Consider the following 18,850-nt stretch of genomic DNA (forward strand, 5'->3'; position numbering starts at 1 on the left):
GCCTGGCATTGCATGCATAATATACGATATATGGCCATGTCAGATGCGAGTCCTGCGAGTGAGGTCCTGCATAAGGGAGGGAATCCTTGAGACGCTGGAGGAGGGGGGCAACAGTGTGTGTTTGTCGAGTGACAGGTCGAGTGTGTCGTGCGGTTTTCTTGCCAGAAATTGTTCTCAATCTCAGTTCAGTTCAGTTCAATTCAGTGGCAACCGAAAGATTTTGGCTTTGGTTTCGTTTGCCAAGTGCTAACATACATACATTGCTCGAAACTAATAAATGAGTATTAGAAACCATTTGACATCTGCTCGACTATTCATTAATTTCATAGGCTTGCAAGAATACAATGGCCATATCAATAGCACTTAATAATTTACAAACACAAATATTCATAAAAACTAAATATATTTATATATGAAGGCTATATGTGGTGTTTATTTATGAATTAAAAGTATGCAAAGTTAATTCCAATCTAGTGCTTTTTATGTAGAGTTGGTAACTAAACGGGGTTTGTTAAAAATGCGTTTCTTTCTTTATGGTCTGCACTCCGTATGAAAATACAAGTTAATGATTGTGGTCTTCGTGTGTGTGTGTGTGGCTTTAGTCGCTCTTAATGCCAGTTAAGCACACAACAAAGTACGCACTTTGTTAACATTTAAAAGCCGGCAATAAAGACACATGCTGCCCTTTTGCCCCGCCCCTTTCCATCCAAACGCCCAACGCCCATAAATGCAGCTGGGAGCCATCTATGTATTTGTTGTTGCTTGGACTTAACCCTTTTTTTTCGCTGTTTTGTAAGTATGTGTGTGCTTAATGTCTGGTGGTCGAAAAAGTTAACGTACACGTTTGCAAATATGCTGTCGTAAGCTAATAGTGCATGTGTGCTAACTTTTTTTTTTTTTAGCACTGTTTGGGATTCTGTGAGCGGAGTAAACAAACGAGGTAGCTAAAAAAAAGGTAAAACAAGAGTTTGGATTAATTCAATTATATGTCTGGCATTTTTTTTGGCTCACACTTATGCGGAGTATGGTCGAAAGTGTATTTAATATATGAGTGTAGAGCAGGAGTTTGAAATCAGAAGTGCTTTCAAAAGAACTTAATTTAATTTATAATTTAGTCATACCTTTAGGCACTTTGATTATTTGAATGTCTTGTTCTCGATCTTCCTCCCTTTGACTTCTGAGAGATATCACAATCTTCTCCGCATAAACCCAGCTGAAAAATGGGAAAACAAAAAGGTGTGGGAATCTTCCACTTTAATGGAAACTTGTCCTGGCCTCAGCTGGTGGGTTGGCTTTTGTTTTCTGCAGTCGCGCGAGTGAACAAATTAAACGAAATGGCCACCACAGACCTCTGTGTCCTCCGCCGTACTCCTCCATTATACCATGAGCACAACATTTATGAAAACTATTTGCCGAACTCAAAGCAGAGCGCAGCAGAAAAGAAATTGTATTAAAAACAAATACAGGGAAAGCTTGGAGAAAGCCGAGTGAAAGTGGGCAGCTGCTGAGGGAAACTGCCCGCCAGTTATACAAGATGTTTATAAAAGGCCCGACCGGGCACGTTCCATGTCCAGGAGTGCAAACAAATAAGCAAACAGGAAGGGGAACCAGAAACAGGACGCCTCCGACACGACGTTCTCGATGCGAGCGAAGAGAGGGCGGAGGAAAATGGCGCTGAGGTCAGGAAGCGTACACTGAGGAAAATATGTAGTATATGTGGTGAAAGAATTTGTGGAAATATATGGAAAGCGTATAATAATCACATTTTAAGTAGTTCAAATAGATGAAGCCGACATTCACTGAAAATGTAGGCTTAAAAGAGATTTCTTTAGTTTTTCTTCCAGTGTCTTAATGGAAGTGGCTGCAGCAAACAAATCGCACATTGAAAAAAGCAGATAAGTAGCAGAAGTTGCACAACTGCCCACTTTCCTTTTTCTTTCTCCCGCGAAAGAGCCGAGAAATGGCTGCAAAGAGAATGGCAAATAAAAATCAGGGACTCGGTTCGTGCTCCTGTCAAGGCAATTGCGCCCTGTTCCAGAGGTCCTTCCTCCGATACCCCGACTCTTTGCACTCCAGCCAGCGCCTGGCAACATTGTTAACCCTGCAAGTTATGCATTCTTAATTTAATCGCTGGAATTGACTCTCCAGAGGCAACTTCCTCTCTGGCTTAGCGGCTGGGTATTTTCCCCGGGCTCCGTTTTCCATTTTCCCGGCGATGTGGGGCTTGCAGCAGAGATTAGGCATATATCATGCGATTATACTGCATAGTTTGCATTGCCCAATGACTCGGAAATCGCTTTTTCTTGCCCCAAACTCGGCGAGGATATTAACTTGCAGGCAATCCTTGAAAAGGGGGAGAATACAACGGTCTTCTTGGGGATCGAAAGGAAGGAAGTGCAGTGCATACAAAGATGATATTAAATAAAGGAATTTTCACTATGCCTTCAATTTAAATGCTTTAAAATGTATCTATTAAGATGTCAATATAAATGTCATAAGTATTTTTACAAATGCTAAATAGTTAAGTAGTTGTCTTGAATCGTATGCTTATACTTAAAGCTGTTCAATAGCATTTAAGATCCAAGGTTTCAGCTCAGCCACATTGGCGTAGACTCCGGGAAAGAACGGATTGGCGCATCCAATGCCGTAGGAGACAATGCCAACTAGTTGGCCACCGGAGACGAGAGGTCCGCCGGAGTCTCCATGACAGGAATCTTTTAAGAGAGCGGCGGCGCAAATCATAGTTTTGGTGATGTACTGATAGGACCGCTTACAAACATTCGGGTCTAGTATTTTCACTGAGGTTTTCAATAGAGATGTAGGTTGTAGCCAGAGGATTCCGATTTCTCCCCAACCAGAAACCGAAGCTTCAGTTCCAGCTGCGGGTGCACTATCGGCCAGTTGGATAGGTCTTACTTCGGCATTGAAAATTAGAGTGTCCACCAGTCTAATTACGGCTATATCGTTGAACAAAATGGTGGAAGATACGTAGTCTTCATGCTTCCGAATTACAGCAACCCTGGCGTGCTGTCCACCCAAGTTTTTCCATACGGATCCAACTCTGACGGAATACAGTGTATCGAAGGGTCTTTCAACACAGTGGGCTGCTGTTATAATGATCTTGTCACTGTAGATAACTGCACCGCAAATGTATTTTTCCGAATACATGAGAGCCGCCTGCCAAGGAACTTCTGAAATAAGCACAGGGTGGCCACCCACTATTCGCTCCGGAGAAGATCCTGCCGAGATCAGGGTGACGCTGGCGACCAGAACAAGCCAGTGGAGGAGCATTGCGAACGCGACTAATGCTGAGAATGACTTCGATCCGGGCTAGTCCCGCTTTTAAAGGGTTCCGAATAGCCCACTTGGAAGAAATAATTAAGAAAAGAATTTTAATGAACATTTTACGAAGCCCACACATAGCAGAAACCAATAGCAGAATGAATATCAGTAGTTAAAAATAAGAAATTCCACTACAGCTAGGCACGTGCTCAATAAATCATTAAAATTCTTTGAACCTAAATTTCTTTGAAGTCCAGGAAAACAAGGATCTGCACATGGCTTAAATATGTTGTAAAATCCCCGTACAGTTAAGTAAATTAATTTATTCAGATTTAGTTATTCTTTCGATAGCGCCCAAAATCCAGGGCTTCAGCTCAGCCACGTTAGCGTAGACTCCAGGATATTCGGGATGAGCGCACTCCTTGCCAAAGGACACGATCCCAACGAGCTTGTTACCGGAGACCAGAGGACCTCCCGAATCGCCGGAGCAGGCATCCTTTCCTGGAGCGGCCGCACAGATCATGTCCTTGGTGATTTTTCTTCCGTACGACCTACGACACTGATCCTGGTCCACAATGTCCACCGAAGCGGACAGTATGGACATGGGGTAATTCTTCTTAAAACCAATGGCTCCCCATCCAGAAACGGTGGCAGGTGATCCACTGGCCGGGGGAGTATCGGCCAAGGGAATGACACTGACTGCACTTCCCAGCCGGAGCTTGGACTGAAGCCTCATCACGGCTATGTCGTTGGACCAGGACTGGTCGTATTCCTCGTGTAACAGAACACTGGATACCCTCACCACCTGACCACCGAAGAATGTGAACGATGAGCCGACTCTCACTGAGAGGAACTCGGTCTCGCGGTCGGTGAGGCAGTGGGCTGCCGTTATGACGATGTCTTCACTGTAGATGGCTGCACCGCAGTGAAACCGTCCAAGCCTAAGAATGGAAGCCTGCCAGGGAACTGATAGAATGGTTATCAAGTCGCCTCCCACGATTCGTTCCGGAATCCAATTAGAGGAAACCACGGTGACGCTGAAGGCCAGGAAAATCCACTGCACAAACATTTCAACTAGTGGTGAAGTTACGAGTGATTCCACCAAAGGTTTGGATCTTTTTTTATAGGTATACCTCGGTGGAATGGGGAATTTCGTACTTGTGGTATTGTAGTAGAGGAATGTTAATGGATATTGTGAGCAACTGACACTAAAATAAATCGATTACATGAATATCTAAATGTATGACACGCGCTAAGTGAAAAAATATGGCTAATACTTTCTTGTATTTCTTATTTATTTTAGGTCCTTAAAATAGAAAGGAATTTTAGGTACGAAATGACAAAATATCTCTGAAAATAAACAGGAGTGGAAAAGTAAGCATCGGCTTAGATATCTGGCCGTCTTAATAAGGCATTCCATTCCCTGTGCAATTTTTTTAATATAATAAAAAAATCTGTTAAAATATTGAATTTTTCACAACACATTTTTTTTTAAATTCAGAACAGACCAAATTCCAAACTTTTCTAATTAGTAACTTCCAGTAATGGTATGGCTTCTGCATGCATATTTACAGAAAAGTAATTTGATATTTTTAAACCAAAAAGGAACTAAATTATGTATATATGATGTCTATATTTAGCGAATGGAGTGTTTTTCAAAAACTTCAAGAACTATTTTAATTACTATTTTAAATTTAGTTGCAGCAGCATTCCAATTAGATAGCCGAAATAGAATACTACTATCTGAAGCATATAAAAGACTTGTTATTTTGGAGGTAAAGCCACTGCAACCCAAAGAATCATCCAATCTGGTCGATATGTTCATCGAAAGCTTCCTGCTGCTCCTGGCGCTAGACTTCCTGTCCGCAGGACAAGTAAACCGATGGGAACAACGTATCATCGGCGGAGAACCCATTGGAATCGAACAGGTTCCCTGGCAGGTGTCTTTGCAATATTTTGGCGACCATGTGTGCGGCGGCTCCATTTACAGCGAAAATATCATCGTTACTGCGGCCCATTGTTTTTTTGATGAGGAAGGCAATCGGCTAGATGACCAAGGATATCAAGTTCGCGCAGGATCCGCCCTAACAGATTCCAATGGAACTCTTGTCGATGTGGCCGCTTTAATAATCCACGAAGAATATGCGTTTGATCTTAATATAAACGACATCGCAATCGTGAGGTTAAGTACGCCACTTGAGTTCACAAGCAAAGTTCAACCCATTCCTTTGGCTAAGACGAATCCTTATCCTAGATCGATTGCCCTCGTCTCTGGCTGGGGAGTGTCTTATATCTTAAACGATTCGACGAATTTATACCCAACACATCTTCAAGGATTAGCCCTGCACATCAAAAGCATTTTCTCCTGCAGACTCTTTGATCCTTCACTACTATGCGCAGGCACTTATGGAAGAACCGCTTGTCATGGCGACTCTGGAGGACCATTGGTGGTCAACAAACAACTTGTGGGTGTTGTCTCCTGGGGTCGAAAAGGTTGCGTATCCAGTGCATTCTTCGTCAGTGTTCCTTATTTCCGTGAATGGATCTTAAATGCTATTGCCTCAATTCAGTAAAATGGTCGTATGTCAGCGAAACGAGATAAATAAATAAATAAATATAAATAAAGCAAAACTATAAGTGTGTTTAGACTTTTAGCTTGCAAATTATATTAATATACGATTTTTTTTAGTTTTACTTTAATCACATCTAATAAATTATTACATCTAGTTATTATTTATCATTATATATTTGATTTTTAAATGTTTGTGTCTTATCTTTATTTATTAACCATTTCGAATCGTTAATAAGATATGTATACTCACAAAAATGGTATATATAAAAAAGTAATTGGAGGGCAGTTTCAGATTCTATACTGCCACATCAGTGTTGTTGTAATAGAAAGAACGTAAAAAGTGTAGTTTTGTAAAATTATTCAATGTATTTATTTTATAAAACTTGATTTATGAACAACAGTAATTGTTGCTGCGAACGTTAAGTTGGAATGTCGTAAATTACACATTTGTAGCGGGTGCTTGAAAATGCAATACATCGATGGCACTAAGGATCCAGTTACGATAACGCGCCACACTAGCGTACAGAGAAGATCCCAAGCAAACAATGTTTCCCGTTCTCGATGTGATCCCCACTAGCTGGCCGTTGAAGACCAAGGGTCCACCGGAATCTCCATAACAGCCGCCTTTTCCCATTCTTCCCGCGCAGATGTCCTCATTGAACACACCGTTGCCATATTTCAATTTACACACGATCAGCGGCCGAATAAGGATTTCAACTCCCTGAAGTTGTCGTGGTCGAATTAAAAAATTTCCACGTCCCCAGCCAGTGGCTAGCGCCGAAGACGACGTGGGAGGATCCGTCTCGGCCAAGGGAATTGTTTGTATGGAATCGGAAAAACTTAAAGGACTGCTCAGTTTGAGGACAGCCACGTCGTTCTCCATGTTATGTTTATCAAATTGTGGGTGAATGATATATGCTTCCACTCCCACCACAACTCCTCCGCTATCATGCAGCGAGGATCCTGCTCGAATTGAGCGTTCACCTTCTTTAATACAGTGGGCAGCTGTTATAATTATGGTTTTACTGTAGATGGATCCGCCGCAAAAATGTTCGCCGTAGTACTGTAAGGACACCTGCCACGGAACATCAGTGATGTCCATGCTGCTTCCGCCGATGATGCGTTCAGATGGCTCCAAAAGGACAGGTACCACCGGAGAAATCAGCAAATGTACTGCCAAAAGCAAATGAAAGCACTTGGAAAACATTGTGAGCTCGGTTCTTGGTGCTTTGGAAGAACTTGCTCATTACCACAAGAAGTGCACAGCTTTTATACATTTTTGGTCTGGAGGTTATACAAAAACTGATTACTATTTCTACTAAGCAAATGAATTTTAGATTAGGTAGAATAAGGACTAGCTATTCGCTGATAACGAATATTGCACTTAAAATTACGAGATAAAAGCTTGTGTTAATTATAGTTGTGCCTTCTATTACATAAGACCCTGAAAGGTATTTTTCTATATAGCTAACTGAGTATATGAGAGTGGAAAACCATAATTGATCAAATTCAATTATGATTTTCCGCAGCAACTGGGCGCTCACAGCCCATTTAAGCATTTAATTTACAATTTTGCTATTTCAACCCGTATCCAAGGAAATTCGGTATAATATTGATATCTTGAATTGAATTGATTTGTTATTCATTAATAAATGCATTGTGCTTCCGCTGACACTGACTTGCCTGTCGGCAACAGGAAATTGCATTAATCATACGCCCCGTGGGGTGCATGGTGTTGTACTCGAAGTGCCATCACACATTTCATCCACTTCTTGGCGCCCGGAGCATCCATCAAATTAATGGAAATTCATATTCGCCCGCCAAAGAAATTTGTTTATCCAGCTAAAATGCTATCGAGTTCGTAACCCCGCCCACTCCACGCATTAGTTTATGTAGTTAGTTCTTCTGGCCGAGCGTGGCTATTACTTTTTTTTTTTGATATTTTTAATAGAATTACTTTCCAGACTTTTGAGCAGCATAGCTGAAAGTGGCCCGCGGACATGGAGCTTCAGGCAGCGAACAAAAGCAATTTAAAACGCTGACTCATAAGCGATGTGGCCGCAGAAACAAGTTTGTTTTAACATTTTATTGAATTAAACCAAGGATTCTATTTTGGTTCAGAGGCACTGGAAAAATCCAAAAATATCACAGTCTAGGCTCAAATTGTAGGATATTGCGTTTCTAAACATTTGAAACCATTTTCTCGCAGTGCAGCTTAAATTCCGAGCACGTTTCCACCACGCAGTTCGATGTTTTAAACGCTTTTCCGGCCAAAATTCACATAGAATGCAATCAGATAGTCATGCACTTGGCGCTTGGTCAAAATACCCAACGGGCCGTTATCCTTGTCAACAACTATCGCCTGTTGGGTCGAGGTGACAATGGTAATGGGGGAGTTGGGCGGGGTCAGGGAAATGGGGAGCAGATACGACTGCGCCGGGGGTAACTTAAGCTAATTTTGCCAGGCGTTCCATCGAAGGCTGCTGTTCGGCCGGCAAGTCAAGTGCCTCGCTCCAAGTGAGCATTGCACTCGCCCAATTAAGCCCGACCGGAATTCGGCCAAAATCCTCGACTTAGCTGCAGATGGGAGTTACTAGCGGGAGTGGTCATTACTCATGGTTATGGATACTAATCGGATGCACTCGGAAAATCAGTCGTTCTTGAAGCATTGCATATCTGGTTTTCTCAGATGGTTATTCATATGCAGTGCAGTCATATACGCTAACTAACTAAAATTAATTTATATAAGATATCTTTAAGTTACTTCTGAATCTAGCTCTCTTTATGTATAGCATAGAATATTTACCAGGCATAGTTTGAATTTACCCGTTTAAGCCAGCATCTCTAATCCTTGTACCTGGTATGCAAAATTTCAGTGCAGGCGGCAATTGAATGATAACACAAGCAGCAGCTGCACCGTTAAAACTAAATTGGCGAACGAGCGACCAAACGACTGCGTGTCTGCTGCTCACCACCACCCCACTGGCCATTTTCCGCTTTCCATGGAAAACCCTCGTCGAAATCTGTGGGCATTTTTGGCAGCAAATTGAAATGAAAATCTCGCCGCGGTTTTCTGGCTTTGTTCGCCGCTTGGCCAGCGAATGAAATCTGGTGGCTGGTTGATAAAGAAGCTGTGGGAATGGGGAAGTCCTGAATGTCAGGAGTGTTCCAAACAACACAAGAGGACTCTTTCACATTCAGTTTGGTAGTAAAACTTAAAAAATATTTCAGTTAAGTAAGCAATATTCATCTTTCTAGTGTTCAAGTAACCCTAACATCCTATAGATTAAATCCTTGTGAAATAGTTTGGCGGAACAGCCTCCACAATCCCCATAATAGCCCTTTTCCCGGCAGCCCAGCAATCTGCGATCTATTCATATCGTAAAATACAAATGCAACTGCGACCAAAGCACCGCAAAACTATTGCCAGCGTTGGCGATAGCGATGGCTTCCTATTCGCAGGATATATGCAGCCATTTCCGGCGCCATAGCTGCCAGCTTCCGCTTTACCTTTTACCACCACAGCACCACCCCCTTTGACACTTTGACGGTGGCGCCCAGAGCTGTCGGGAAATCCACCGTCTGGCCCCACTTCCCACTCAGCTTATCCCCACTCAATCGTCTGGCAAATGGAGGCTTGACTTTAAGCGATGCAAATTTTAATGCGCCAATGCGCAATTTATGATTATTTCATGCTCATTTTAATTTGCCCATTCAGCAGACCGCTTTAAAGTGGCGGACAAAAATGCCCGTGGTGCTCGGGTTGCAGCTGCTGGAATGAGATAGCGGCGTGTCCTCATTAATTCCATGCACGTTTTCCCGGGGAAAAGTCGGGCGGGTTGTGCCGAGGGGGGATGGATGCGAGGCCGCTAATAAAACAAAAATGGAAAACATATAAATCAGTGTCCTTGGCACGTGTCGCTGTCGTCGTCGAAGTCATTGTGCTTCCCAGGTGTAGGCCCCGTGGGTCAACCCAAAGGATCTTCGCCCCAACATCGGCGTATCCTTCGTATCCTTGGTATCCCCATTCGCATTACCACTTTTGGACTTGTGCGCTGTCACGTTGTGAATCTCACGAGGGCAAACACACGCAGAGAAATAGGGAATCCAAATCACAGCGTCGGGGAAAAGGCGACACACGGTGACACAACACGCGTGCCGCTACACTGAGAGAAATATGAAAAGAAAGCCATTAGTGTTGGGTACCTAGAATATAAGAGGAAATGATATAAATTCATATTGCATATGTGTGTTGCAATATTCCCAATTTTTATTAAGCTATTAGAGTAGAAATATTCTTAGATGATCTTCCAATTGCTGAGCTTTCTTTCAGTGCATTCCAACAGCACACATACACTCAGAGACAGGAGGGTTACCACGGGGCGTTAAGCAAAATGGAGATGCAAACGCTTCGCCCCTTCGGGGATGTCCTGAATTCCAATACGAGCCGATTTCAGCCAGTGATTGCATTATAAATTAAAATACGTCAACGCAGCGAATCAACAGCTGCGCTCCTTGCCAGGACATTCGGAAAACCCACCAGATGCAAAATCTCGCAGCATTAAGCATGGGAAATTTACTCGCGGCATTTGTCACTGTTTTCCACAGGAAAAACCTTTAAATTTGAATAATAGCCCGGCCTTTAACGCCAGTAATAAGATTCTTCTTTAGCATTTAGCATGTTTATGGTTAACAAAAGTTCAGGTGGCAATAAAATAGCAAAAGGAGAAGCGAGGAAATTGTGTAGAATTCGATGGCCTGTAATATCTGTGCGGTGCAACCATTGGCTTTTTTAATTAAACGCTGGCAAACTGTGGCAATGTGCAATGGGAGAATCTCGAAATGACAAACAGAAGAACCGAGCAGCTCACAAAGCGAGCCAATACAAATATTGTTTTCCCTGGGTTTCGGCATTTTTACGATACCTTCCCCTCAAGGTTGCCAGGATACCGGGGTGTGGGAAGGTTCAAAGTCGTAGCTACTGTTATTTGTCCGCTCATGCGGAGTATTTAATTGCATCCCAATGGAGCGCACTTGGGAAAGTGCAACGAGAATCGGTAAACAGCAGAGGAAAAGCGAAGGAAAAGCAGGGGGAAAGCCTGGAGAAAGAGTACACGAGCAAGTGGGTTGAAGTGGGTAATCGAAATTTTGCCGGGTCCTTCTTTTCAACCAGACAAAGTTGAAAGGGGGCGAAAACATGGAGGATGCAAGGGACAGGACTCTGCTTTCGCTCTCGAGGGGAACACAACTATTTGCCAGAGTAAACAAATATTTACATATGTTTGTTGAAATTTTATGCTTCGCCAAGTCCTTGCATTTCTTTGACAGTTTCTTTGTGAACTTTCAGGTTTTGACAAATTAGTTAGGGAAGAAGTCAGTCAGCTTGTCAGGTGAGTCGTGCACAAAAGGAGCCATGTCCCGATGGCATGAATTGAATAATCTAATCATCTCTCAGATTTCTCCTCCATTCAATTACCAAAGAAAACCACTTTGATCGCATCAAAAGCTTAACGAAAACCATTAGATATCACTTATTCACCTAGGACCCCTGACTCACCTCATAACTTAACTTCTCATCTGCGCAAAACTAAGCTTTGAATCCATATTCCAAGTCCACAGTTTTTGCCATTCTAGAAGGAAATTGTGAAATAAATTGAAATGCAAGGCAGGCACATAAATTATTTGCCAGTCAACAGCTGAGGCAAATAAATAAAAATGGAAATGCATTTTTTGGTCAGATCCTCAGTGCTCGGGACATGTCTCGTTGGCAAGTCCATAAAACTATCAGCAAATTTTGGTAGAATTAAAATATTTATGCATTGTACGTGTGCCACATGCTTATGTGTCCCTAGCTGCATTTTCCATTTTCCTCTGTCTTATTTCCTTCTTTTCGGGCAACGCAACAACATGATTTGTTTATTGTTTTAATAAACGTCAGCAATTTTCTTGGGCTTTTAAAGAAACATTTCGAACTGGCTGCATGTGCGTATGATTAATGTGGCAATGTCAACTGAATTCAAAAAACCCGCCTCACTCTTTCGCTGCTAACTAAATGGAAAACGCAAAAGGCAAAGGGAAAATGGAAAATGGAAACTTTCAATGCAACCAAATGCAATGCCACAATGATTTATGGCCCAACTTGAAAATGGACGATTGTTTCACTCGTTTCGGGAGTTGGCATCCCATGGAAACTGTGAAAATTGCTGGGATTTTGGGGGCGGCGAGGGCGTGTCCGCGGTGCTTATGGCCATCGCCATTTATTTAAACGTACGCGAACAGCGATTCGTGCTGCGATTTCCTCGATTGGAAAAATTGAATTATAACCATTTGATGAGCTCAATAAAAACTGGCAGCTGCCTTTGCCAATGATGGCCTTTCAAAAGGTTCGAAGTTCGGTTAAAAAAACGATGTAATTTTTGGACAGCCGTCATGAGTATTACGAGATTAAGGCTTATTATTATTTGTTCACTATGTGTGTATGGGCCACTTTTAATCCACATTTCCAGCTGATGAAAAAATCCCGAGCATATAGTGCTTAAATCCGGTGCCATTCATCTGGTTCCATCCGTCGCCACATACGACGCACTTTTCACATCCACTTTGCTCGCTGGCGGAAAATTTGCACCACCGATTGACGCGATAGCTTTTAGCCAAGTTCATTGCATCAAAAGGCAAAGCCAATAAAAAAGGCGAAACAGCGCCATTTAGCCGGAGGAAAGGCGATCTCCGTGCCACTGTAACTCGCTCAATTGAATAGACAAAGGGGGGGCATTTCGATGCGGCGCCCCTTTCAACATCCAGTCCTTGGAGCCCCTCCACTTCCCCCTGCGGAGGAGGTGGCATTCCGAACAGGCGCTCAGAAATCGCAGACAGGTGCTCGGTGCCCAGGATTCAGCCGAAAAGGATGGAGGCACAGTGACAGCGGATTGCAGGGGATCAGAGGGAGACCAATCGAGCTTTATTACACTGCGAAAAATGGTGCGAGTGTGTGCGTTCAGTTTCTTCTATTACAGCTCATTTTAAATGGGTTAAATATGAGTTTAATTTCCTAATAAAATGCCAATCTATTTATATACGTATTTTATATTAAAACCTACAATAAATCTCCCAAGTGTAGTGGTGGCTCAAAGTAGCACGCAGCTGAGTGGCAGAGTCCTGAAGTTTGGCGACGGCGGCCACCGTTAGTAATCCACTTTTTCGTCCTGCTCCTCCTCCCGCTGCCTTCCTTTGGGCCGCAAACATTTTAGCTTTTATGGCCGAAAGGCGCAAAATATGACTGCCAGCCAGACTTTGCCGGCGCACACATGCAAATGCAATTTCCAAAAAATTTTTCCGCCAAAAAGTCGTGCATGAGAATGTGGTTCGCAGAAACGAACCCAAAATTGTTCGTTGTTGTAGTTTTAAGTCGCTCGATAGCAATCCTGGCCCAAAAACAATTTTGGTAGGGCGGCGGAGATGTTCGAAAAAAAAACTTTTCGCTTTGCCATAAACCGATTTGGTAGCAAATTTTATGTCGTTTAGATGGAAAATTTCCATTTGACTGCCCTTCGCGGGGATCAAGGATTCAAGGAGTTCTCGTTGAGCTTTGTTTGCTCGATTTTTCAGTGACTTATTTCTGTTCTGTTGCATTTTATCGCTAATTGACATTACCGAGGGTCAAAGGCAACTGGAATGGCATCCGACTAATTGAATTCCAGGTGGGCGGTAAGTGGAAAAGCGGAAAAGCTATTCATTAACCTTTGGCACTTTGTTAATGGATTTAAAGAGTAAGTGATACTAAAAGGTGTGGAATGTGAAGCTTATAACATTTGAAATCGTTGGGAATACTTAAGCTTAACGACATTGGAATACGCATGCTACCAATGAAATCTGCTGGAATACAAGAATACATTTATTGGCTGCAGTTGAGATTGTTTGGCTTCAAATTCAGAATGAACTTTTTAAATTGTGCATTCATTTTTTGTGCGGTACTTACCCTATGCCAAAACATGACCAATTCGAATCAATGGGAATCGGAATTAAAGGCAGTATCCGTATGTGCAACCGAGTGCATCCGGCTCCGGATGCCGTGTGGTTGATGGAAATGCGAGCCTGTTTGCCCAGATACCAGATACGATATATCAGATACCATCTATGTATATAATGCCCGCATGCTCGAAATAAGAGTGCGAGTGTATTTATTTTGCGTATGGCGCGCACTGTACCCTCCACTCGACCAGCAATGCATAAATAAACGAAACCAAATTTGCGAAATTAATTAAATCGACAGAAAAGTAACGTGTGCGCTTTGCGTTTTACGCTTTGACTGTGGCCAGCTTACAACCCAAACAATTTGGCCACCCAGCCACTGAACCACCCAATCCCCCAGCCACCCAACCACCCAACCACACATTTTCCAACTCCGATGGCACCGAAATTGTGAATTGTGCATTGTGCGGATGACGCGACTGTGCATCGCGTTTCTGACAGAGGCCATGGAAACCTGAAATGCAGCGAGCAGGCTTAAAGTTTATTACAATATTACCAGAAATTCTACCAGCGGCTTAAATGGAGCCATTTATCCATTTCGAAAATATCTTTGTCTATAGAGCAAATGAAAATAAGAAATGGAAAAGGGAGCTCCCGATTAATTGAATTGAAATTCATCCTAATCTTTGATATTGATTGAATTATATATTACCAATTAACCAAATTGGCTTTAATCTGTATTAACATTAATACTTATTTAAATTCGCGGCTTAATAAACTATTTTATCCAGCTTTAAGCTTATGGCCGAGTACTTAAGTACTTAGTACACAAATTCACATAAATCAATGAGCTGGGCCATAATTTAGTGCCTGGCACATGAGTATATCAAACGCAATGCTGTGACCCCGCATCCACCTTGCGGCGCACAGGATAATTTCAGCGAGTCAGCCTGTCCTGCGGCTGTATCCGCCTATCTGTACATCGGAGCATCGGCTTAATCTCTGCCGGGAGCAGCGACATCGGCCGGTCCATTGATTTGCATTTGCACAACTCATTAGGGATTCACACTTGAAGCACCACCCGCAGCGCAGACACACACTCACACACTTAAATAATTTAATATTCCGAGTGTTTCGACATCGAAATTTGCACTTCCATGGGCGGCGCTGCGGGCGATTGATAAGGGGCCTCCATGTCGGCCAACTCGCATTATCCAGCTCGATTCAGTCGGCAATTAATGCCACTCCAATTGCCCGATTTGCCTGCACCTACATATCCAGCCATATGGCTGGATTGCGAAAGAATCGCCGGCTCATTAATAACCAAACCCAGTGACATGCATCACTCATACGTCACGTTGGTTAATCCCATCGGCAGATGCAGAAGAAGGATGTGTGATACAGTCTGTCTAATTCCCGTCAATGGATTTGGGCACGCACACGTCCTGTGAATCCGTCACCCACAGCCTGTGTTTGCGGTATCAATCACAATGCTAATACCGATGTTTAGGCCAGATTATGAGGCGGTTTGAAAAAAGGGTTTTTCGGCTGTAAACAAAACATTGTGATTGATGGGTGAGCTATTCAGAACTCAGTGAAAATTTTAATTGACTGCCTTGTATACATGTATAATAACCACTTAATTTTGTAACTTAAAAACGAGAAATGTTGATCTAGCCAGCTAGCTTAAAAAGTCATTAGGCATACGTAAATTTGGTTAACTAAATCACGGCGCCAGCCAATCCCCCAAAGAAATATGGCGAAGAGAAACGTAGCGCCCATTCCCAAAACCCACGAGCGCCCTCCAGGTCCCAGGGGTCAGGATACCAAGGGCAACAACGAGCTCTTCCTGAAGGAGGTCTTCAATACCACCAATAAATATCGGGCAATGCACGGCTGTCCCGCGGTGACCATTAATGCTGCACTAAATAAGCTGGCTCAGGAATGGGCCAATGTAGGATGAGGGATAAAGAGTATTCTATAGTATTTTATATTAATTTGCACCCATTTCCAGCATCTCCGCGATCAGAACACAATGGCGCACAGACCCAATCCCAAGTACGGCGAAAACATTTTCCTCTCCGGTGGAATGGATGTGACCGGTGATCTGCCGGTGGAAATGTGGTATCGGGAAATCAATAGCTACGATTTCAACAAGGCGCAGTTTGTGCCCACCGCTGGACACTTTACTCAGCTCATTTGGAAGTCGTCGGTGGAAATGGGTTCGGGTGTGGCCCGAAAGTGAGTCTTATGGCTATGGCTATGGTAATCCTATTCATACATGTCTTCCAATAGAGCGGATAGAACTTGGGTGGTTTGCAACTACAATCCTCCCGGCAATGTTGTGGGTTTGTTCAAGGATAATGTGCCGCCAAAGCAATAACTCTGGGATTTTTTGATCAAAATTTTAAGCATAATAAAAGCGTAATCTAGGTCCAGTATTTGTTTGTTTTATTTACCATTTTCTATTTTAAATTGTGATGTTTCGATTTTCTAGTTTCCTTGGCATCCAAGTCCGATTTAAGTAGAAGGAATTTTCTAGGCAGGACATTTTCCCTGAAATGTTCGCTTACATTTCCAGGCGGATGGTAATTGCACACAATCCAAATGGAGGAAACACTGCGTGTAAAATGTAGTTAGTTTCGGATTATTTTTAGTATGACTTAAAATTATGAACCCACTCGCATGCCACGCCCACTCCCAGGAACTCTGACTCTCTCCAAACCAACTGGGTAAAATGTCCAGTGTACAAATTAAAGCCTGGCTTTAAGTAATCGTAGTTGTATTTTTCTTGGTACCAGAGTTTCAGTATTTGATCCACGGAGAATTTGGATCTCCGGACACGCATAATATTCTCGCCGTAAAGAGGATTAGGTCGAGTTTCCAGTTTGTTCAGATCAGCCAAATGCTGTGGAAATCAAGTTTAGGTGAAAAAGAAAGGATCTATTTATATTAAATACATCTACATACATCTGCCCACTCCTGTGCATAGGAACAAAGTTTTTCATCCATTTTCAGGGGATTGGCGTTGTGAAGCCTTCGGTACTTATTGGTTTCCCTTAGTACAGCTTGTTTTATAGGCTTGCGTCGAATGATAGGAATTTTGTATATTTCAAATTCCTTTAACAGAGACTTCTTATCTTTTTTCAGTTTTTTCGACTGAATGGAACTTCTGGAAGATGTTTTGCACTTGGGAGCTGCGCATTGTAAACACCTTTTACCATGCGACCAATCCTTTTCTGTGTTAAGTGATCTATTTGGTGTTGATGGAAATTTGACTGGCAGTGACTTTATGGAATTTATAGATTGTGATCTCTGGACCTCGCAGGCCAGATAGTTCCGGGAATTATGGTAAATCTTAATGGGTTTACGGCAGAAGGAAGTGAGGCAGCTGCGGCACTTTTCCAAATCGCGGTTGCTTGAATCGCAACCAATAAACGTAGCGTCATTGTGCTGAATTATCTGCAAAGGACATTTCTCTGCCGACTGGACTTTATTTTCAATCTCCATTTAATTTAATATATTCATAGTAATATCGAAAATTTTGTAAGTTGGAAATTATTTTGTATATGAAGTTAAAGAGACTGGTGGCTGGTGTTGCTTTTTCCTAGACTTTTCGCTTTCACCAGCGCACGTTATCCTGGCTTTCCTTTTTTTTTATTAATATTAATTCTGTTTTTTCCCGTTTATTTTGGCGACAATTTCGCGTCACACATCATTAATTTTAAATTTCTGCCATAAATATCAACGGGGCGTGTATGAGCAGCGGGTGGTGACGGGTCACAAAGGTGTCAAGGTGAAATTATGGTAGCAGCAAGCTCCCCTCCTCTCCCCGTGACCTCTGACCTCCACCGAGTTAGCCTGCTTTTTGATTGACTGTTTGTCACTTGGGCATGAAAATTAAAATGGAATTTTTTACGCCCGGAGTTTTGGGGGAATGTTTTTTAGCGGACTGTTGATGAATTGATGGAGATAAAAATATTTATGATTCAATTTCCATGCCGTGCTTTCATTGATATTGAGTTCAGATCGTTAGGCTTTGTAATGAATACTACGTTAAATATACAAACTAATAATACTGGTAATTGGACTTTTTATTTAAATATTGTACATGACTGCTGCACTCTCTGACCGTTTGAATAATTTAATGTTGAATGTCATTAACCATACCCTTTAAAATCTCTGAGAAATCAAATTTTCGGTATTCTACCTAAACTGATTCGTAGAACCTTAACATTTTCCGACTTGCCACTTTCCGTGAGGCAGGAGCTATATTATTGAAACCCCCGTAACCGTAACCGTAACCGTTAACCCAATAAACCACTTTTAGGGGCGACAGGCGAACGGCAAGCGACTTTCGCTGTTGGCTTCAGTTTCACACCGTCAACAAGTGACAAGCACACCATCGCAAATATCCATAGACACACAGACAGATACGTATACGATACATATACGTGTTACTGGCATCACGTCAAAGTTGGTTGGCGTAATGCCACAGAAATTTCAGCAGCCTGCAACAAAAGCGAGTCAACCAAAATGGGAACGGTCAAAACAACAGCATAAAAATTGGTAAAATTTAAATTCACACACATACACACACTCGCAACAAAATCCCAGCAGGAAGAAGTGATCATAAGGCCTGCCCCAAAAAGTATACTATGAATTTTTATGGCGCTTTTTGGGTTTTTTTTAATTTCCACAAGCTGCCAAAAAAGGAAGAGGGACCCTCTGGTGTCCTGATGTACGTGATGGTTACATATATTGCGCTACTGAACCGAAGGTCCTTTTTTAATCGTGCTAGGTCGGTTAAAAAATATTCTTCTATGTAAATGATTTTAACAATTTCCCATTTTTTGTATTAAATTTCAATTTAATGTTGACCTACAATAAATATATTTAATTAGTTGCGGTTATGTTTATGAAGTTCGGGGAAAAAAGGAAAATCTATTAGACTCAAGCAACTATTAAATTTTAATTACAAAAATATATGGCATAAGATGAGTGAAATACGAATAAAGTGAAAATCCT

The 18,850-nt window shown here is 42.3% G+C and overlaps 6 protein-coding genes and 2 long non-coding RNA genes across 10 annotated transcripts; 2 read left to right on the top strand and 6 right to left on the bottom strand.

The window, feature by feature from the left end:
- Nucleotides 1–2,451: 2,451 nt before the first annotated feature.
- Ser12 (Serine protease 12) lies at nt 2,452–3,296 on the bottom strand. The gene has a single exon (NM_078732.2). The coding sequence runs from the start codon at nt 3,289–3,291 to the stop codon at nt 2,554–2,556; it is 738 nt and encodes a 245-aa protein (NP_523456.1). The 5' UTR covers nt 3,292–3,296; the 3' UTR covers nt 2,452–2,553.
- A 234-nt stretch (nt 3,297–3,530) lies between these two features.
- On the bottom strand, nt 3,531–4,362 carry CG17239 (uncharacterized protein). Of its 2 annotated transcripts, none has more exons than NM_001272991.1 (1): nt 3,531–4,362. In NM_001272991.1, exon 1 carries the CDS (start codon nt 4,349–4,351, stop codon nt 3,605–3,607), a length of 747 nt encoding a protein of 248 aa, NP_001259920.1. In that variant the 5' UTR covers nt 4,352–4,362; the 3' UTR covers nt 3,531–3,604. The 2 variants fall into 2 exon arrangements, with proteins under 2 accessions (NP_001259920.1, NP_722784.1); NM_164469.2 differs by having other exon boundaries at nt 3,593–4,362.
- A 703-nt stretch (nt 4,363–5,065) lies between these two features.
- On the top strand, nt 5,066–5,873 carry CG17234 (uncharacterized protein). The gene has a single exon (NM_164470.2). The coding sequence runs from the start codon at nt 5,100–5,102 to the stop codon at nt 5,853–5,855; it is 756 nt and encodes a 251-aa protein (NP_722785.1). The 5' UTR covers nt 5,066–5,099; the 3' UTR covers nt 5,856–5,873.
- A 323-nt stretch (nt 5,874–6,196) lies between these two features.
- On the bottom strand, nt 6,197–7,071 carry Send1 (Spermathecal endopeptidase 1). Its single transcript, NM_134818.3, has one exon. The coding sequence runs from the start codon at nt 7,059–7,061 to the stop codon at nt 6,294–6,296; it is 768 nt and encodes a 255-aa protein (NP_608662.1). The 5' UTR covers nt 7,062–7,071; the 3' UTR covers nt 6,197–6,293.
- A 2,584-nt stretch (nt 7,072–9,655) lies between these two features.
- On the bottom strand, nt 9,656–10,021 carry lncRNA:CR44787 (long non-coding RNA:CR44787). Its single transcript, NR_124028.1, has one exon. It is a non-coding gene; the product is annotated as a long non-coding RNA:CR44787 (long non-coding RNA).
- Nucleotides 10,022–11,416: 1,395 nt separating this feature from the next.
- Nucleotides 11,417–11,751, bottom strand: lncRNA:CR44788 (long non-coding RNA:CR44788). The gene has a single exon (NR_124029.1). It is a non-coding gene; the product is annotated as a long non-coding RNA:CR44788 (long non-coding RNA).
- A 3,711-nt stretch (nt 11,752–15,462) lies between these two features.
- Nucleotides 15,463–16,262, top strand: CG4270 (uncharacterized protein). Of its 2 annotated transcripts, NM_134819.4 has the most exons (3): nt 15,463–15,776; nt 15,837–16,063; nt 16,118–16,262. In NM_134819.4, the coding sequence occupies exons 1-3, from the start codon at nt 15,579–15,581 to the stop codon at nt 16,203–16,205; spliced, it is 513 nt and encodes a 170-aa protein (NP_608663.1). In that variant the 5' UTR covers nt 15,463–15,578; the 3' UTR covers nt 16,206–16,262. The 2 variants fall into 2 exon arrangements, with proteins under 2 accessions (NP_608663.1, NP_722786.1); NM_164471.2 differs by lacking the exon at nt 16,118–16,262 and having other exon boundaries at nt 15,837–16,106.
- On the bottom strand, nt 16,252–17,342 carry CG34049 (uncharacterized protein). The gene is made up of 3 exons (NM_001038782.2): nt 16,793–17,342; nt 16,504–16,730; nt 16,252–16,441 (listed from the first exon to the last, which is right to left on the bottom strand). The coding sequence occupies exons 1-3, from the start codon at nt 17,330–17,332 to the stop codon at nt 16,288–16,290; spliced, it is 921 nt and encodes a 306-aa protein (NP_001033871.2). The 5' UTR covers nt 17,333–17,342; the 3' UTR covers nt 16,252–16,287.
- Between the last annotated feature and the right edge of the window lie 1,508 nt (nt 17,343–18,850).

This window comes from Drosophila melanogaster, chromosome 2L (genome assembly GCF_000001215.4).
Source record: "Drosophila melanogaster chromosome 2L".
In the NCBI taxonomy this organism is placed as follows: Eukaryota; Metazoa; Arthropoda; class Insecta; order Diptera; family Drosophilidae; genus Drosophila; species Drosophila melanogaster.